The sequence below is a fragment of the Pseudophryne corroboree genome, chromosome 1 (assembly GCF_028390025.1).
Source record: "Pseudophryne corroboree isolate aPseCor3 chromosome 1, aPseCor3.hap2, whole genome shotgun sequence".
Lineage (NCBI taxonomy): Eukaryota > Metazoa > Chordata > Amphibia > Anura > Myobatrachidae > Pseudophryne > Pseudophryne corroboree.
The window spans coordinates 834,901,661-834,920,439 of record NC_086444.1 but is presented as its reverse complement, the minus strand read 5'-3'; the positions used below and the strand labels follow the sequence as shown (position 1 = coordinate 834,920,439).

Below are 18,779 nucleotides of genomic sequence, written 5' to 3'. Positions count from 1 at the left end.
GGGCACCGGGTTGAAGCTTTGCCTAGGGTGCATAGAGACCTTGCACCGGCCCTGCATAGAGGGGAGGAGCCAGCACACCCAGTTGAAGAAATTGAAAGTGCACTGGCTCCTTTGGAACCCATGTATACCCCACCATACTAGTTTCCACCAATATCCCTTATGCACTACGAGAAAAGGATTTACCGGTAGGTATTAAAATCCTATTTTCTAGACCGCTTCACCCAGGTTCTGCAAAATCCAGCAATCCAGCTGCTGTGGTACTACGCATCCAAGCATGCTATGCCATAATACTAGCATGCCCTAACAGCAAAACTGTTGCATACCCCTGGTCCAAAACATGTTTTTCATTCTAAAATTGAGGTTACACCAATTATTATGTTAAAATAAACGAGAGCAACAAATCTTATGGATGTATTTCATTGATGAGACAGGGCATACCTATAATCATACTACATCAAAGCACATTGGGGCCCATTCTGAGTCGCACATAATGCTGATGTTCACGTATTTGAACAATTTTTTTGCCACTGCACTTGCGCAGAAATTGCTAAAATCTCATGTGGAGCATGCATTACACAGATTGTACACACAAAGGTGCTGTTGCCATCGAGATGCATGGTAACATTAATGTCTGGGAAAAGTGATGGGCGTTTCTAGCTGGCTTAGCACACGCACGGAGATAGTCCCTCTTATGGGCGTGTTACAGCAGTGACGGAATGTCGGTGGGAGTGGTTACGTGCACAGATGCTGAACCGCTCACATAGGAGGCCATACGCAGATGGAGAAACTGTATCGCCATATGGCTACTGCAGGTTTCGATGGTGCTACCGAAGGTGTGTCTAAAGACTCCGCAATTGGTATTACAGTGCCTGGAGGTGCTGACAGTGTGCATCTCAGTCCTTGCACATGCGGCCACACAGATGTATACCAGGAAAGCATGGATGCAGCTGTGTCTCCCTTTTAATCAGGTCCTTTATACTTAAATATTCTAAGATATAAACCAATTAATTATAAAATTCTCCAAACCCCTTTGGCTCATACTAAATAGAGGGCTATCTTCATGGTGTACTGTAGTCCCCCATATTACCATAGAAAAACTCTTTCAGTCACTCATTTATTCCCAGTCAGTGCTCTCATCTAGCATGTATAGGGAAAGGTTCTATAACAGCTAACACAATGGTTATCTTTCCCCCCACCATAGGTTCTTGATGGGATCCTCTGATACTAGTGTTTGCCCTGAATGTGGGGCTTCCAATGCGACCTTTCTACACTGTCAGCAGGATGTAATGTAGTCCGAGATCGCCAGAGGTGCGGGATACCGGCCTATCTTGGACATCTTTTTAAAGAGGCAAACACAAGACAAAACCATTTCCTGGAAGTGATTGCCCCTTTAAAAGAATGTCCGAGATCTGCCGGCATCCTGCACCTCGGACTCTATTAAATCCCACCGTAAATGTGGGACTGCCCCCTTAAAAGATGGTTTTAGTTTTCAGTTAATAGATTTCCTTCTATGTAACTTGTATGCTATCTCCCGCTATTAGCAGAATGTGCGATTTTGTGTATACTGCCGCCATCTGTGTCTGGTGGGGTTGTAGCAAAAAATGATGATTGGTTATCAGAGCAGTGCCCCGTAAGTGCATATTACAGATGTGGACCCATTCAGATTCCCATCAGCTTCTCTCCTCCAGGCTAAGCCATTTTTTGCCTTCCAAATGGACTGGCTAGAGACTACCTTGCATAAGGAGACAAGGCAGCCTTTTTTTTTTTTTGAGCTGTGTGAGGGTTTTATAGGTTCTTTTACTGTGGTTCTGAAACGCCAGATATATTTGTGTTTTCATTGCACCTCTTGGTATGAAACACAAATTTAATTGGGTGATCCACTAATTTCTTTGCCATCTACAAGCTGATGGGTGCCCTGTTTATTTTTTTGTATCTATTTTGGCTTTTCTTGTTTGAGGGGATGTGCCTACCAGGCTTAGGTTAAATTAAGTATAATGTATTGATTTTAGTCAATACCTACTGATGGAAATACCTCTAAGTCAATGATGCTGTATTATTTTTGTGTACTTGTCTATAATAGGCTTTCATGTTACTCATTACCTATTTTGTTTCTCAATATATTGTGCTTTGTGATAAGTTATTGCTCTGATTAAAAAAAGTCATGTTGATACAGTACATTGAAACATGGATGTTAATAGATTGGAACATGCATATTAATCTACACTGATTCATATTGCCTTAACAAATTGCAGTAAGCTGTATCTGAGGCATGGCAGGAAGTATCTTTCGCATAGCATTCTTCTTGTATTTCCACTATCCATTGTCCATGCTTTTGCTGCTATTGAAGAAGAAATAAACTGTATGAAAAACACTTATTTCTGCTCTTCAACAGTTGTTTCATTTGCGGTTTACCGAAGATTGTACTGAATCAATCTTAAATGGAGCCTTTGTTTAGCAAAATAATTGTAATCTTGCAATGCATGTACTCAATGAGAACCATCCTTTAATTGTCCGTCCCTGCACAGGTACATAGTCTGGCCTATTTTAGAATGGAACATTACCTTCCTGCTCGAGTGATTGAGAAACTGGATCTGTCCTACCTGAAAGAAGAGTTGCCCAGGCTGCACAGTACCTACGCAGGAGCTTCAGAGAAGGAAACAGAGCTGGAATTCCTGAAGGTACTGTAATCACTCCTTTTTATTGTTGTTGCCTTTGCATATGGAAAACTGTAGTGTTGTTCCAAGATATCTGCTTGGTCACAGTATAGCAAATATGTTTAGCATTTTTACGTGTTTTCCAACTTCTAAATGACATTTGTAAATAAAATATTTGCCTGTGAAGAAATAACTCAGCAGAAATCTCCAGTTTAGTAGCTTAGAGAGTAGTAATTTGACCAAGCTTTTTTAAATATCCATTTCATCTGGTACACATACTTGCCACCTTTTTCTATCTCCTCTCCGGGAGAAGCCAAAGAGGAAATGCTGTTGGCCACTTCGGGGGCTGGGCTGCCACATCATTAGGCCACGCCCCACAATGGTAAAATGCCACAAAGTGTGGCTACGCAGGCCCAGCGTCATTTAGCCCTGCATCCTCAATACGGAGCTGCAGTTCCTGTTATTATCGACCCATCCTGCCTGTTTCAGTTGGAAGTGGCTGGCATGTGGGGGATCCAGCTATCTTTAGGGAGAGTGGGGGATGACCTTTAAAATGGAAAATCTCATGCAACTTCTAGGAGAGTTTTTCTATACTAGATAGTTTGTTCAGGAACGGCCAATGCATTCAGAGACATCTGAAGCTTTCCCTCGAACCCCATAGAGGTACACTGGAAAATTTGTGAAGTTGGGTATACCGTAATTGGTGATGCTCGGTGCACATCACCAGTAACAGATTTCCCCTTTAGAGATCTTGGTAGAATATCAGCCACGTTACGCTTGCTTATTTTGTTCTTGTGTTATGCTTCTGTGGTCATATCCCAAGAGGATAAAAACAACAAATCCCCAAAATCCCAAATTGATTTATGAAGAATGGAGGTAAATTCATTACTGTGGAGTTGATGTATCAAGCAGTAAAGAAGTGTACCAGTGGAGAAGTTGCCCATAGCAACTAATGTTTTTTTAAAACTATTATTCTAGAGAATGCACTTGATAAATGTTAACTCTATGCTGATTGGTTGCAGTGGTCAACTTCTACACTGGTCCACTTCTCAACTTTTTTTTACTGCTTGATACATCAACCCCTTAGTAGTTCCCAAACTGTGTGCTGTGGCACCTGCAGAACTGCCCTGGGTTGGTGGTCCCGGATTAATTCAAATTATTTATAGGCAAAACCAGTGCTGGTGGCTGCCAATCATATACTATGTGGGTAAACAGAAGCGAATCCAGGCCCTTGCCACATAACTGAACCTAAGGATGATATATAAACACAATTTACTTAATTTCATATTTTTTTCTGAATTTCTCAATAAGAAACAATGGCCTGAAAAAACTCTGATACTCTAGGGTGCCTTAATTCAAACAAGTTTTGAGACTACTGCCAAAGGGGCTATCCAATTAGCTTCTGATGCTGGCACTTTTCGGGGGCTAACGTTATAACAGCCCCGTTTTTCCACGATAACAGACGAGTCTTAGATACTTATCCTTGATCCCATGTGTTATAGCCGTAAAAGGACATTTTTGGCCTATAATTGGATAGCCCGATAATCACCATCGGATAGCCCGTTTTTTTGTTGCCCGAAAACTGAGTGCATGTCATTGGATACGCCCACAGTCTTCATCTTTCTGGTGAAGCTTTATAATGTGATTTAACATCAGAAACAGCTATATCTTTACATTAGGCTGTTTTTATCAGCTCTTCGCAAATTGTTAAATGAAATACAGTTTGAGTATCCCTTATCCAAAATGCTTGGGACCAGAGGTATTTTGGATATCAGATTTTTCCGTATTTTGGAATAATTGCATACCATAATGAGATATCATGGCAATGGGACCTAAATTTAAGCACAGAATGCATTTATGTTTCATATACATCTTATACACACAGCCTGAAGGTAATTTTAGCCAATATTTTTTATAACTTTGTGCATTAAACAAAGTGTGTCTACATTCACACAATTCATTTATGTTTCATATACACCTTATACACAGCCTGAAGGTAATTTTAGCCAATATTTTTTATAACTTTGTGCATTAAACAAAGTGTGTGTACATTCACACAATTCATTTATGTTTCATATACACCTTATATACACAGTCTGAAGGTCATTTAATACAATATTTTTAATAACTGTGTGTATTAAACAAAGTTTGTGTACATTGAGCCATCAGAAAACAAAAGTTTCACTATCTCACTCTCGCTCAAAAAAGTCAGTATTTCGGAATATTCCGTATTTGGATATGGGATACTCAACCTGTAGTACCAGCTGCATGAAAATAATATAAATACTAAACAGAAACACGATTGTTGTCCGTGCTCATCACCATTACAAATCTGTCTATCTAGCAAAATGAAACTATGAGGAATTAGTCAATATTTTGTTCAAAACATTTAAGTTTGGAGTTCAGCGTCATCGCTTCCTCCTTTCTGCAAGTTCTCAAATTGAATCTTACAGATTGATGTAAGACAAAGGGGGTATTGAATTTGTGCCGAGTTTTCCAACAGTCGGATAACCGGCTCTAATTCGACCATTGGCTTTTCAATCACGGGCATTTTTTATAGGTTTTTGCTCCGTTTTTTCCCATGCCTTTTCGATTTTTTTTTTTAAACGGCATGGGCGAAAACAGACCAAAAAACTGTCAAACGCCAGCAAATTAGACAAAACACGTGGCTCTGTGGCAAATTCGCCAATCCACGTGGTTTTCGCCCAGCTGGATATTTCGACAAGTCGGAAAATCCATCCATGCTTTGAATAGGTGACATGTGAATTCGACCTGCAAACTGGCAAAAAGCGCAGTTTTTAGACAAGTAAAAAAAAACTGCATGAATTGAATACCCGCCCCATAGAAGCATACATGTCAACATTTTGGCTGCACCTTCTGGGAGGGGGAACCCAGGTCGGCACAGCAGGGGGTGCGGCACGGCATGAGGGGGCATAGCGGGGATCATGAGGCCGCATAGGGGTGGAATGGGTGAGAGGTGTGACCACATCATCGTGGCCCTGCTCCTGCTACACAATACAGATTACCAGCATTGTGTGAGAGGGGGTGGGGCCCGATGACGTGATTCAGAGTGAATTGCGTCATTGGATCCCCCGAACCACGACTCTTGAAGGGAGGTGTGTTGGCTGAGGGGAGCTGCAGGCATGAGTGTGTGTGTGTGGGGGGGGGGGGGGGGGGGAACTTGCCCACTCTTTTCGGGAGCCTCCCGGCCATTTTGGGAGAGTAGGCAAGTATGCATAGAAGTTCATACTGAGATGGACTCATCTGTCAGAAATGACTGGAGTACAGTTTGTTGCAGCTTTATTTAATTTAAGTGCTTCTCTTATTTAGATATGTTACTTGGCTCACTAATATTAATGTACAGTACACTAGTGAGGTTATCTGCACTCCTCTTAACATTTATAAAGAAGTAAAAAAATACATTATATCTCCAGTGTATTTTAGTGTTAAGTATATGGATTTGCTTATTCTGTAGATGACCACGTGTTTATTGTATGATAATCAGGGGCGGATTGGGAAACAAAAGTGGCCCTGGAAAAATTTCTAAAAGTGGCCTCATGTGGGTGGCACCAAACCAACTGTAGGCGGAGCCAATACCAAAGTAGGCGGGGTTAATACTTCAAAATAATATTACACCTCATAACCCAGTGATCACGCAGAGCCGAAAAAAAAGTGGGTCCCAGGGAAACCTCACTTTTAAAAATTGGGGTCCTACCTGTCCTTTTCTGGGTCCCATCGGAATGAAGGTTCTTATTAATTTTATTAATGATTCAAATATAAAAGCACAGAGTTGATTTGGACATTACAAAGTGTTGCAAGGTGGGTGAAGGGGGGAATGACAGCGCTGCTGGGCTGTGTAGCATACAGGACACCCTGCACCAGAGCTATAAGTAGGCATTTTGGCGGCCTTTGGCAGAAAGTGAATTGGTGCTACCCCTCCTATACCCAAAAAAGGGACAGAGAGCGCCGAAGGTGCGCAGCAAAAATTTAGGGGAGTGGCTTTGTGGGGAAGGTGCATGGCCACATAATAGTGCCAATTCACATTACACCACACCACACAGTAGTGCCGCTTATACACATTGCACAGGTAGAACCTCCTATACACTCTGCGCCAGGTAGAGCACGTTATACACTTTGCGCCAGGCAGAGCACATTCTACACTTTGCGCCAGGCAGAGCACATTATACACATTGCACCTTGTAAAGCACGTTATACACATTGCACCAGGTAGAGCACGTTACACACATTGCACCAGGTAGAGCACGTTACACACATTGCACCAGGCAGAGCACATTATACACATTGCACCAGGTAGAATCTCCTATACACTCTGCGCCAGGTAGAGCACATTATACTCATTGCGCCAGGCAGAGCACATTATACATATTGCATCAGGTAAAGCACGTTATACACATTGCACCAGGTAGAGCACGTTACACACATTGCACCAGGTAGAGCACGTTACACACATTGCACCAGGTAGAGCACGTTACACACATTGCACCAGGTAGAATCTCCTATACACTCTGCGCCAGGTAGAGCACATTATACACATTGCGCCAGGCAGAGCACATTATACACATTGCATCAGGTAAAGCACGTTATACACATTGCACCAGGTAGAGCACGTTATACACTTTGCGCCAGGTAAAGCACATAGACATACTGTACATTAAACAAACCCCCCCAAAAATATGTAGTCGGCGTCATTACACACATAAAGACCTGCTATATGCAGTACTAAGCTCGATGTGATCTGGTCTATAGCAGAACAAAGACAGACTAGAACCATCCACCTGGGGCAGAGAGGGAATGGGTGCCAACCAGCCAGGTAAAGGGTGTCAACCACCCAGGGCCAGGGGGAGGGATGAGGGGGCACACTGTTGGCGGGGGGAGGGATGAGGGGGCACACTGCTGCTGCTGGAGGGATGAGGGGGCACACTGCTGCCAGGGGGAGGGATGAAGGGGCACACTGATGCGGGGAGGAGGGATGAGGGGGCACACTGCTGCCAGGGGGAGTGATGAGGGGGCACACTGCTGGCCGGGGGAGAGATGATGGGGCGCACTGTTGGACAGGGGGAGGGATGAGGGGGCACACTGCTGGCCAGGGGGAGGGATGAGGGGGCACACTGCTGCTGACAGGAGGGGAGATGGGGACACTCTGGTGCTTTCAGGGGGACATAGGGGGGCAAGCTGGCACAGGCAGGGGGAGATACGGGGTCACACTGGTGCTGTCAGGGGGGATGGGGGCACACTGATGCTGGCAGGGAGGATATGGGGCACACTGGTGCTAGGCAAGGGGGGCCTCTCACAGTCACGCACCCACATGACTGGACTCACCGCCAGAGCAGCGCGGACACAGCAGCCAGGAAGCCTCCCCCTGGTGATCATCCCTGCAGTACAGCTCCGGTGACCAGGAGTCTTGGAGGAGCGGCTGCGCCTGCAACACGGTGGACCCGGCTCTCTAGATAGCGCCCGCTGGCTACAGCGTTCACCAATAAGCAGGTGACGTGGAGGGCGATCTGGCTCACCTGACTGCGGCCGCGGCGCTCACAAGTTGGCAGGTGACGTGGAGGGCGGGCCGGCTCTTCTGACAGCGGCCGCGGCGTGGAGGGGGGGCGGTGCCGCTTATGACAGGCGGCCCCGCACCCCGATCGGCCCACCAGGGTATTCCACGGTAAAGGCAATGGCCAATCCGGGCCTGTATGATAATGGTGTGAATATGTAAACTTTTGATACGACAGATAATGGCGGAGATTAATCAACTTTTCTAGAGAGATAAAATACTAACCAATCAGCTTCTGTCATTTTGCAGGCTGTGTCTGAGAAATGACAGAAGCTGAGTGTTTGGTATTTATCACTCCATTTTATCTCTTTCCAAGCTTTGATAATTCTCCCCCAATAGAATTGGCTTGTACATTTATTCACTGCAGATTGTACTAACTACGTAACACTTTCTGTAGATGTTTACATAAGATGTTAATGGTTACTTTCTCATACAGTAGTACAGTCATTTACATATATTATATATTTGAAGACAATTTTTAGTGGAAGATAGTTTTTAGAACAGTTATGGGCAACCTGATGCACTTCAGGGGTTGCATGAGCAGCCCTCTAACTTTCAAAAGGACTGTCCATTGCCCTAAATACCAGTAATTGGTTATATACAGATGTTTCTACTGAGGTTTAGCAAGAAAGCAAAAAAGGTCAAAAAAATCTTTTTCTGGGGCACACTTTATAAAATAATCAAAGTATAATTGTAGAATATTAAAACATAGCTTTTAATAAATAATACTGCTAAAATAGACTCTCAGAATAAAAACGTTTCATTACTTAAATACTGGGAGCACCACCAACTAAATGCTGTTTATGACTGATTACAGTAACAGCTTAGATGTTGGTCACTTAGAAATTGTTTTTCAACTGTTCAGTTTGTGATCTAGGGGGGTTACAATTCTCTAGTTCTTATATACAGATGTGCCAGCTCTCAACTTGCATACTAATCGACCCACGTTAGCCACGATTAGTGTACACGCGTGGGATGGCATGGGTGTGGGTGCTCCTGCAAATGGATTGCAGGTGGGGATAAATAGTCGCAATAGTGGCACACTCGCACCCGCGACCCGTTCGTGGGTAAGATGAGAGATGTCACATCTGTAATACATATGTCTGTAACAGCATATATTGTAAACAAGTATTACCAGCTATAATAAACAAATCTAGCAATAAAGCAGGAAGGAGCTGGGGGCTCAGAGGGCTGCAAAAGACCCTATGGCCAGCTGTTACAGTCAGTGTTTTACAGTAGGGTTAACTGCGGTCATTTTTTTAGACAAAAACAATACTTTTACTGTACAGTAACTCTGATACGTTCTTGAATGTTAAGCTTCTTTTTTTTTTGCATGAAATCCTAATGGTTAGTCATTGTTCTAAGACATTTTCACACTGTTATCCCAAAGTATATACAAGATGAGCACCAAGTGGGGTAATTGACAGATATTGTACCTTGGCATAAGGAGAAACTGGGGTACTTATTACACACAAAACAAAATGTTTGACACTGTTTTTATTGCTATATGTAGGAAACTGCAAATAGGCAAATAATTTCCCACAACGTGCATACAGAGGTAGGAAAACAACCCATCCAGTAGAAAATAAAGGTTATTTGACAAACTTCAGATTCCTGAGAGAGTAGTGTACCTGGCTGTTAATTACCCCCGAGTTTCCTGTCTGAAAATTACCCTAGTCCACCCTAATAAAAATACTACATGTTTAAAATGATATGATTTATGAGTTAGGAAAATAAAAGCAAATTCCTGTTTTTATTACAGTTAGGCTGTAATTCACAGGCCATTTACAGCCATATTTCCAAGATGCCACCCTGATGCTTATATCAGTGTCCTGTCCCCTGAGGCAGCAATGTTTATATACATTGTACTTGTCCTACATTGATTTGTACTGTTTTCTTGTTTTGCTCTTTTGGTTATGTACTTTGTTAGGTACTGCAGAACACTGGTGGCACCATATAAATAAAGGGTAATAATTAATAGAACAGTGGTTCCCAAATGCGGTCCTCAAGACACCCCAACAGTACAGGTTTTTAGAATTTCCATGCGTAGGCACAAGTGACTTAGGACCTTATAAGTTAGCAATTATGCAAAACCATGTTCCACTGCAGGTGGGTCAGATGTAACATGTGCAGAGAGTTAGATTTGGGTGGGGGGTGTTCAAACTGAAATCTAAATTGCAGTGTAACATGGTTTTGCCCCATTTGTTAACTTTTTTGGTTTGCTAACAAACCTAAATTACCCCCTTAGTTAGTACTTCAGTCAGTTTGATTATACAGTCTATGCACAAGCAGGGATATCCCTAAAACCAGGACTGTTGGGGTGCCTTGAGAAACGTGTTTTGGGAACCACTGTAAAAGAACATAGACTCTGACAGTGAGTTTGAGCCCTTAAAGTACTTAAATGAAATACCACTGGGGTATTGTATGACTATTGGCTACAGTTTATTCGGCAGTACACAAAAGAGAAGTTTCATGTACATGTTCCCACTTTTTTTTTTTTTTATTTCTTCTGGTAGGGGTGCCAGAGACTTCAGGAATACGGGGTTCATTTTCACAGAGTACTCCCTGAGAAGAAATCCCAGACTGGCATCCTTCTTGGGGTATGTCCTAAGGGAGTGCTTATCTTTGAACTTCACAATGGGACACGGACTCCAGTACTGAGATTCCCATGGAGAGAGACAAAGAAGATTTCTTTTACTGTAAGTATGAAGTCAGTGTTGTTGACAATGAATATGCATAAGCTCTGTACATGAATCGCAAAGGCAGTTTTGACCCCCAGCTGCCTGTAGAAACTTTTGACGGAGTTCTCCCTGCTGTGACTGTTCTGGAATACACTAACCCCTTTTTCCAATATAAGTAAATAGAGGTTTTAATGTTCATTAATATTCTTCTTTGAATCCTAAAAATCTACTTAATGGAAGTAATGCCACTACCATAGATCCGTCATAAAGGGACTCTGTAACCTACTGTATAAGCAGTATTTTTTTCTAGCTAAGTTCTCAATATAGATCTTACTCAAACCATTTTTTTGTTTCATCATTAGATAACCTCATGTATCCAGATTCACCATTGGCCCCTCATGGCATCAAGTTTGGTCATTAGTACAAATGTAACTTTGAGTAAATACTGTTATTATCTTTTGTTAAATAGGCATCAGAAGGTGTGTGTAGCGTTGAATATGGGGTAGGAAAACAACAATATAAAAACATGTAAAGTAAACTGCATTAAATACAATGCATGACAGTAAACTATCACAAACATAGCATTATTACAGTAACAGCACGGACAGGGAGTGACAAGCACAGGGCAGCTCACTGTAGTGTAGGCGAGTCACAGAAAGAAAACCCAGCAGCTCTCAATTACGCTTACCCATCGTTACGGTGTCAAAGTAGAACCATCTGTATTCTTCAGCTCAATATTTTTAGATTGTTTTCATATCCTACCTGCTGTCAGAAGAAGTTTAATGACTTAACATCATATTGCAAAGAAAACGTGCAAAAGAGCAGTGCAAATGCCGTTTTGCCATCACATGACTACTGTGCTCGAATTCACCTGTTACCATGTGTATGCTCAGTGATGTGAAGTTTACTCCAACTGAGGGGTTAAGTTCAGGCTGTCCTTTGGAAGTCTGGACTAGGAACAAAATTGTGGATTGTGTGTAGAGATGTGCACCGGAAATTCTTTGGGTTTTGTGTTTTGGTTTTGGATTCGGTTCCGCTGCCGTGTTTTGGATTTGGACGCGTTTTGGCAAAACCTCCCTGAAATTTTTTTGTCGGATTCGGGTGTTTTTTTTCAAAAACCCTTAGAAAACAGCTTAAATCATAGAATTTGGGGGTAATTTTGATCCTATAGTATTATTAACCTCAATAATCATAATTTCCACTCATGTCCAGTCTATTCTGAACACCTCACACCTCACAATATTAATTTTAGTCCTAAAATTTGCACCGAGGTCGCTGGATGACTAAGCTAAGCGACCCAAGAGGGCGGCACAAACACCTGACCCATCTAGGAGTGGCACTGCAGTGTCAGACAGGATGGCACTTAAAAAAAAACTGGCCCCAAACAGCACATGATGCAAAGAAAAGAGAAAAAGAGGTGCACTGTGGTCGCTGGACGGCTAAGCGACACAAACACCTCAATATCACAGGAATTATTCATTCTAATCAATGGTATTATTGGTCCAAATAACTGGAAGAAAATGACAAAATTACAGGAATTATTTGTTCTAATCAATGGTATTATTGGTCCAAAATCACTGGAAGAAAATGACAAAATCACAGGAATTATTCGTTCTAATCAATGGTATTATTGGTCCAAATCACTGGAAGAAAATGACATAATCACTGGAATCATTTGGCAAGATCACTGTAATTAATTATAAATCACTGATATTAATTGGTAAAATCTCACTATCGCCTGCCTAGTGAAGTGGAATCTAGATGGGATTTTGTACCGGGGACACAATAACTTCATCAATTGTCTAAATTCCAATGCACTAATGGCAGAAAACGGGCGAACGTCTAACAGCGCACTGATTATACTGAGCACTGATTTTACTGAGAACTGATGATACTACGGAGAACTGACACTGAGCAGCGAGAACAGAACTGGACTATTGTACTGTAGTATACTGGTCACCACAATGCTGCACTGTACTACTATATACTGCTCACAACAATGCAGCACAGATATGGATACTTGCAGTGACACAGAGCTGCAAGATACAGCAATGGCCTACTGTACTGTACAACTATATACTGTTGGTCACCAAAATGCTGCACTGTACTACTATATATACTGCTCACAAAAATGCAGCACAGATATGGAATGGATACTTGCAGTGACACAGAGCTGCAAGATACAGCAATGGCCTACTGTACTGTACAACTATATACTGTTGGTCACCAAAATGCTGCACTGTACTGCTATATATACTGCTCACAAAAATGCAGCACAGATATGGAATGGATACTTGCAGTGACACAGAGCTGCAAGATACAGCAATGGCCTACTGTACTGTACAACTATTACTGTTGGTCACCAAAATGCAGCACACTGAGCACAGATATGGAGCTTCTCAGGCAGAGAACGTAGATATTTGCAGCACACTGAGCACAGATATGGAGCTTTTCAGGCAGAGAACGTAGCCACGTCTTCTACCTTCAATCTCCAATGCACGAGTGAAAATGGCGGCGACGCGCTGCTCTTTATATAGAATACGAATCTCGCGAGAATCCGACAGCGGGATGATGACGTTCGGCCGCGTTCGGGTTAACCGAACAAGGCGGGAAGATCCTAGGCTGCCTCGGACCCGTGTAAAATAGGTGAAGTTCGGGGGGTTCGGATCTCGACGAACCGAACCCGCTCATCTCTAATTGTGTGATAACATTGGAGGCACGATACTGAACATAAAATATTACTCTCTTCCCTAAATTAGTTTAGCCAAGTTTTTTTTTCTTGCTTTTTTTGTTTTTAATTTTATTTTTTTATTGACAGGTAATAACAAAAAAGTACATGTCCAAGCCACTAAAACACAGTTGTACAAAAGGTAAAAATAGAGAGAAGTACACAGTTACAAAAAGTACAATAATTACATTACAATCACCTGTGTAACATTTCAGAATGGGGCGCCTGATCTAAGCATTTCCATATTATACCATTCGGTGGACTAAAAACATTTCCTTAAGGCCTCCATAACTGTTATCGATAAGATGTGTACATAAGGGAGCCATACTTAAAAAGAAAATTTGTCTTTCTGAAGTGTGGTATTAGTTTTTCTTGCTACTTTTATCTTATTTGAATTTCTCTTGCATTCTTCAAGACAGTGTAATCTGTCCAGTGGATCTGTCCTTTGCCCCTTCTTAGTCACTGCTCAGTCTCAGACGGAGATGATTGATGGCAGACACAGTTTTACCCGAGGTTCTTTGTGGTCCATAAGCCCTTTTAGATTTCAGGTTTGCAGGAGGAGGGAAGATACATTTCCCTGAATAAAACACAGTACCTTCCATTTCGGTCGGAAAGTCACCGATGTCAGCAACAATGTATCAAACATATATTTATCCGGGGAGTGCCTGTGGACACTTGGGGTAATTCAGAGATGTGCGCAGTTGGCATTGGACGCAGCAGCAGTGCAAAAATATGTTATTGCCACAGAAGGCGTCTGAAGACAGCCTAAGCTCACTCAGAATGACCACCAGAAATCATGTGCTGGGGCCAGGAAATCTGCATTGGTAGATGCAAACCCTGGCCTCTGCATGCCAACAAATGAGGGAGACATGCCTCTGTTTTGTAGAACGGTCCCCATCGTCGCCCGCCAAACGGCACCAACATATCAGTCATGCTACGGCTTGGGGGTACTTCAAGTGACAATGCAAGCGGCAAAGCGTTCTGCGCATGCACAAAATGGGTAGCCGCTATTGGAGTAGTAGGCAAACCAGTTCCTCTTCCATCTTTCAAGAGACTGAGGGCAGGATGTAATAGAGTTCGAGTTCGGCCAATGTGCGGGATGCTGGCTTATCTCAGATTTTTTTAAAAGGGCATTCATTTACAAGGCATGGTTTTGCCTTCCTTGGAGTACTCTGTTTGGTCCCCTTGTGAAAAATATGACTAGGTATTTTGCGAGCTACTTTCTTAGATAGGGGGGGGTCCTTCCGAGTCGATCGCACGTAGCAACTTTTTGCTGCTCTTGCGATCAACTAGACGCCACCTATGGGGGAGTGTATTTTAGCATAGCAAGGCTGCGATCACTTGTGCAGCCCTGCTATGCTAAAAAAGTTTTGTGTAAAACAAGACTAGCCCTGCAGTTAATTACCCTGTGCGATGGATCCAGCGATGAAGGTCCCGGAATTGACGTCTGACATCCGCCCTCCAAATGCCTGGGCACGCCTGCGTTCGGATCTCCACACCCGGAAAACGGTGAGTTGACGCCTTGAAACGCCTTCTTCCTGTCAATCTTCTTGCGGTCGCCGCTTCGACCGCTTTCTTCGTATGCGGCCGTCGCCGGGCAACGATGCGCCTGCGCAATGTGGCCATTGCGCATGCGCAGTTCCGGTCTGTTCGCACCACTGCGATGAACCGCAGTGTGCGAACGGGTCGAATGACCCCCTAGGTGCGTCTCTGATCTATGATCTCTTTCCCAGTAGTTTTGGTTCTGTAGCTTTCTTTATTTTGTATAAATCATTATTGTGGTTTCATTTGCTAAATTATAAAAACATAGAATTTGACAGCAGAAATGAACCTCTTGTCCCATCTAGTCTGCCGTAAACAAATAAATACACACACACTAGGGGTTAATGTTTGTCAGGAGCCAGTAAACCTACCAGAATATTTTTAGAGAGTGGGAGCAAACTAGAGTACCCGGTGCAAACTCACTCAAGCATGGGGTATATATAGAAACATAGAATGAAAGACGGCAGATAATAACCACTTGGCCCATCTACTCTGCCCCTTTTTTAACCATATTGCTCCCTCTAACCCTATTTGATTCTTATTTCTGTGTAAGGCTATCTTTATGTCTCTAACTCCTCTGATGGGAGTATATTCCACTTGTCCACTACCCTTTCTGTGAAGTTATTTTTGCTCAGATTTCCCCTGAACCTACCACCCTCCAGTTTCAATGCATGTCCTTGTGTTCTAATACTTCTCTTCCTTTTCTAGCCATTCCTCTAGTCTACCTAGATCATAAATCATTTTTTTATCCCTCCTGTTTGTCTACCCTGTTGCATACCTTTGTGTTATCTGCAAATTTATACATATATACAAACTCCACACAGGTAGGGCTGTGATGGGAATCAAACCCATGACCTCCATTACACCAAAATTGGCCTTAGAATCTGACTGAATGACCACAGATTAAGCTAAAACACTGATGGCAAACAGGCGGCCCTTGGTTCAGAGTAATTGCTGATCATACAAAGTTAAGGGCCCTACAGACACGGCGATCCGCCGCCAGGTCACCCGTCTGCCATATCGGGGGGTTACGGGGGGAGTGAAGTTTCTTCACTCCCCCTGTCACCCGGCTCCATAGCAGTGCATCCAAATATGGACGAGATCGTCCATATTACCCTGCATGCACAAGCGACGGGGCACCAACGATGAACGAGTGCGTGGCTGCGCATCCTTCATCGTTGCTGCCTCCACACTGAAAGATATGAATGGTATCTCGTTCATTAATGAACGAGATTGTTCATATCTTTCAGTAATATCGCCCAGTGTGTAGGGCCTATTAGTTTTCAAATATATGCTTTGTGAGTGGATGTCTACTAATGTAGTCCTCAAACCCGTGTCATCTCTACTCCACTTTCAACACTGTACTCTGCACTCCCTCCTCGCCTCCCCTCCTTACTTGCTGCCCTTGACTTTACCACCCACGTAATATCTAAAATTTTCTCCATACATCAGGACATCACATCACACCAGACCCTTGACACCCCACCCTTTCCTAGCCTACACCGCCCCATCCATCTTGCCAACTCTGACTTCTGTCTCTCCTGTATGGCTCTCATCCCTTTACCCTATCCTCTCCCGCCTCCTTCGATACCTCTCTCCTTTTTTCCTCTTCCCATCTTGCCCACCTCTTGAATCTCTGCCTCTCATCAGGTAATGTCCCCTCTGCATTCACACATGCCTTTGGGCAGCTTTTCCACTGGCACAGTTCTCCACTCTTTTCACTGCTTCATGAATAGACCTCTATATGTTATGGAATTGATCACTGATTTTGCTTAACAAAAAAGAACAGTTTACTTTGTTGAGTCTTTTGCTCAGTACATTACTGACAGAATATGGCGAGCCTGTCTGAATTAAAGCCCTGCTTTAACCTTTGTTTTTTAACCCCATATTCACCATGTAGTTTGGCAGTTAGCCTGTTAAAAACAGTACATAACATCTTGAATTGTAATTTGGACTTTGTTTTTCTTTTATGTTCTGGATGTAGAAGAAGAAAATAAGTTTGCAAAATACATCAGACAGCATAAAACATGTTTTCCAAACGGACAGCAGCAAGACCTGCCAGTACCTCCTACACCTCTGCTCTTCCCAGCACAAGTTCCAGTTACAAATGAGAGCTAGGCAAAACAGCCAGGAGAATCAAGAAATTGGTAGGATACCTGTTTTTCATTTTTTTTATTTTTTGTCGGTTTTTTAATTTTTTTACATTTCAGGGAAGCAATGAGCCCATGTTACTACTAATTAATCTGCTAAGAGGGGCATTTTGTGCTTCTAAATATATGCAAATTACATTGTAAGATGTTTTAACCACTTAGGCTAATTTGTTTGTCCCAAAAAAACACACAGAAATTTAAAACATTTTTAATGAGTGAATTAGGTGAAGAACATGTATTTAAACGTATTCAAAACGAATAAGTTTTGTGAAATATTGTTTATTTTAACTCATCACATCACCACCATTGGAAACCATCGTGACTTTGATTTTGCAGTCGTCAAGTACACACTGGGAAGGATTCATTTACATTTCCCAGCCAGCTGCTCCTCAGTCAGTCAGTCAGTCAGTGCAATGATTTGATATCTCAAGTCTCTGTGTACAGATTGTATAATATACTGTAGTTCACACTGCAAAATTAAGGGGTAAACTTCTGCTGTCATCCACACACTGGGCCTGATTCATGTTTGTAAGTAAAAAAGCAAAGAAAAAAAAAGGAAATAACTTTGCGTCTGGAACAAACCATGTTGCCATGAAAGGGGAGCTAATACATTTATATTTTTTCTGCGCAGGGTAAATACTGGCTGCTTTTGCCTGTAGCCCACAAATGTTAGACAGCTTTATTTTTACACTGTAATTAGATTTCAGTTTGAATACACCCCACCCAAATCTAATTTTCTCTGCACATGTTACATCTGCCCCACCTGCAGTGTAACATGGTTATGCCCAGTTGCTTGCTTTTTTGCTTTACTTATAAACCTGAATCAGGCCCACTATGCAGCAGGGGGGTGTCAATGAACGGGAGGGAACAGGTCTGTCAGATTTGCAGCAGATGGCGGAGGCAAAACAGCTTTTTAGATTCTTATTATTATTTTATTTTTATATAGGTTTTTGTAAATATGAGCAATATGATTTTTAATCCCTCTTATTCCACATGCAGAGAGAGCATCTTTGAGGAGCCTTAACATCCAGGCCGAGTCTCTCCGTGGCTTTGGCATGGGGAGAGCCATCAGCACAACCAGCCTTGCAAGCAGCACATTAAATAGAATGGCGGTAAGGCCTGTATCCATCCAACCTGACCTACTCAAAAGACTTTCTTGTTCAGACCTGTCAACTCTTCAAACTCACCTTGTTAATGGACCAAGAGAAAGAAAGAATAAAAACCCTTGGGAGGACCGACCTCGTGTCATAAGCAAATCTTATCATGACCTCAGTCAGGTATCTCAGACTCCCCAACGGAGAATGCTCAATGCCAAAATGGATAGCCCACCAAATACACTGGAAGAACTGATGAGTCGAGCCTCTTTTCATCAAATGACAAAGCCAGAAACTGAGTCAGTGACTGGTTACGGAAAACTCAACGAGTAAGTGCTGATAATCATTGTATAAACATTGATTG

General features: G+C 42.6%; 1 protein-coding gene across 7 annotated transcripts in view; it reads left to right on the top strand.

Annotated features, from left to right (window-relative positions):
• Positions 1-18,779, top strand: part of PTPN13 (protein tyrosine phosphatase non-receptor type 13) — a 538,713-nt gene that overhangs the window by 353,787 nt on the left and 166,147 nt on the right. For all 7 annotated transcript variants that reach the window (XM_063919874.1, XM_063919871.1, XM_063919870.1 and 4 more), the window contains 4 exons: positions 2,526-2,678; positions 10,737-10,919; positions 17,156-17,318; positions 18,321-18,744. In XM_063919874.1, the coding sequence (XP_063775944.1) occupies positions 2,526-2,678; positions 10,737-10,919; positions 17,156-17,318; positions 18,321-18,744 (923 nt within the window). The remainder of the gene's footprint in view (positions 1-2,525; positions 2,679-10,736; positions 10,920-17,155; positions 17,319-18,320; positions 18,745-18,779) is intronic.